Source organism: Sinocyclocheilus rhinocerous, unplaced genomic scaffold, assembly GCF_001515625.1.
Source record: "Sinocyclocheilus rhinocerous isolate Xijiao unplaced genomic scaffold, SAMN03320098_v1.1 scaffold938, whole genome shotgun sequence".
Lineage (NCBI taxonomy): Eukaryota > Metazoa > Chordata > Actinopteri > Cypriniformes > Cyprinidae > Sinocyclocheilus > Sinocyclocheilus rhinocerous.
The window spans coordinates 1,158,689-1,161,308 of NW_015665007.1; the positions used below are offsets into that span (position 1 = coordinate 1,158,689).

General features: G+C 33.4%; 1 protein-coding gene across 1 annotated transcript in view; it reads right to left on the reverse strand.

Moving 5' to 3' along the window:
• The window catches only part of LOC107730856 (gamma-aminobutyric acid type B receptor subunit 1), a 60,952-nt gene that overhangs the window by 5,271 nt on the left and 53,061 nt on the right, over positions 1 to 2,620 (reverse strand). The window contains exon 19 of the mRNA XM_016541802.1: positions 904 to 1,044. Coding sequence (XP_016397288.1) covers positions 904 to 1,044 — 141 coding nt within the window. The remainder of the gene's footprint in view (positions 1 to 903; positions 1,045 to 2,620) is intronic.

Sequence of the window (2,620 nt, forward strand, 5' to 3'; positions counted from 1 at the left end):
TTAAATTGAGATTTATACAACTATTTGAAAATCTGGAATCTGAGGGTACAAAAAAATCTAAATGCTAAGAAAATCGCCTTTAAAGTTGTCCAAATGAAGTCTTTGCAATGCATATTACTAACCAAAAGTTAAGTTTTTATATATTTATGGTAGGAAATTTACAAAATATCTTTATGGAATATGATCTTTACTTAATGCCCTAATGATTTTTGGCATAAAAGAAAAAGCAATAATTTTGACCCATACAATGTATTTTTGGCTATTGCTACAAATATACCCCCAGCGACTTAAGACTGGTTTTGTGGTCCAGGGTCACATATATCGTTTTGTGTTTCATATGTTGCAGTTCACGTAATGCTTCACAAACTTATCTGAATATTACATTATACATAAAGTATCAGACTCAGTTTATTTGTCATTCAAATACTTTATGCTTTTCACCGCTATTTAGTTCCGTTCACCAGTACTAAAGGATTAATGAACTGTAGGTTTTTTCTTCTGAGTTTTTTTTTTTTATTTTTTTTAGTTTAGTTCTGATTTGTTGACCTTTTTTTAGGCCTAAGTGTGTTTTTTTCATTTGGAATACTTTTTGGGTGATTTTTTTTTGTAAAGAGTTATTAAACAAAATACTTTTTTTCCCTGGGTAATTTTCTGTGTCTTCCTTGCTTTGACTGCTTGGTCCCTTACATTTCCTCTTATAATAAAGCATATTCTGGCCTTAATGAATGAACAACTCAGAAGGTCAAAGACAAGGACGAGTACGATATAATTTCAGTAATTCATTCTACCCTTCTGGGATCCCATTCCGTGCGTTAATTTGTTAATCTATTATGCTGTTAATTAAGACGAGCACATGAGGAGAAGAGGAAGTGATGGATGGAGGGAGAGAGAAGGAGCACGTGCCTCTTGAATGATCTTCTGGAGTTCCCTGTTCTCGCGCTCCAGCTGTCTTGACTTCTCCTCATCGTTGTTGTTGGACGAGCCGGTTTTCAGCGTGTCCTGCTGTTCCGACTGCCACTCGCCACGAGTGATCAAACGCCGTATCTGCAGAAACGACCGTTAACATCTATGAGACGCCGCAGGGAACGCTCACTGAATTTATGAAATGTCACTGAAATCAATAGTTTATATGGGTGATGTTGTGCAGGAGAGGACGGGTAATAAGTAAGGGATCATTTACAGCCAGGCAGTCGCAAAATAAATCAGCCTGAAGGGTTTATTCTGCGATAAACCTCTGCTTTTGTACATTATCAGGCTTATTACACGGCTACTTACCTAATAAACAAATAAATAAATGGACATGAAATACTGATTAAAATTATTATTTAACTTATGTGAGAAGGAGACCGCAAAGCAGGGTTATTATCATTAACAAAACTTTTTTTACTAATTGAAAAATAAAGCTGAAATAAAATTTAAAATAAATATTACAAGAAAAAAAACGTACAAAATTTAATAATGTTGCTTGGCTACTAACTGATTTTAGTTTAAGTTTCAGCACTAAAATAATTAACTGGAAATAAATAAAAACTGCAACTGAAATAAAAATGACATAAAACTAAATTAAACCTAAATAGTAATACTAAAAAAAAAAAAAGATTAAAAATGACAAAAGCACATAACTAAATTATTAAAAAATAAACTAAATTTAAAAAGAAAAACTGAATATATAAAATTACCACAAAATAAACTAAAATTAAAAGTGAAAACTGTAAATTAAAAAAACGCTAATTCAATATTCAATATTTATTATTTATAATTGAATACAAAATATAATATATAACACTTCACACTGCCACAGAGTGCTACAAGAGAAACTAGCAGAAATGTGTTTCACATGATATTTATAGTTCAACAGGCATTATAAAAACTAAATTCATATAAAGAAAATTTGACCACATAATACTGTGATTGACCAATCAGAATCAAGCATCTGCCAGTGCTGAGTAAAAACAAAAACTATCAAAAGTTTAAAACAGAAAGTGTTCTCTAAGATAAAGATCACTTTACTGTTCTGAGGAAACACTTTCTTGTTGAGATCGAAAATGTAAACCTAACACACTTATGCAAAAAACGAAACTGTGCCAAGGGAAAGAACCGAAATCAGACAAAATGAGAAATCTGTGTCTGCATAAAGACGAACCAGCATGAATGTGGAAGTGATATGAAGCAGGGAAGTGCTTGTACCTTGGGCACAAAGAGCACCACGAGGGTGATGTAGACAGAGAAGATTATGGCCAGAGAGGCAAATGCAAATGAAGCGTCCTGCTGAGAGGAGAGGATCATGGTCACCGGAGCAGTAATCATGCACAGCACCTGGAAACAGAATTTAAAAAAAGAGAGAATAACGTTAATAATGTGAATATATAACTGTGAAGATATAACTTAAAGGTGTCATATGATGCGATTTCAAGTTTTCCTTTCTCTTTGGAGTGTTACAAGCTCTTGGTGCATAAAGATCTGTAAAGTTGCAAAGACTTAAGTCTCAAATCCAAAGAGATATTCTTTATAAAAGTTCAGAGTCAGCCACGCCTACCTAAAACGGCTCGTTCTAACACGCCCCCACACTGTAAACCCGAACAGTACTACTAACTTATAAAGATTAAGAACACTGCAATTA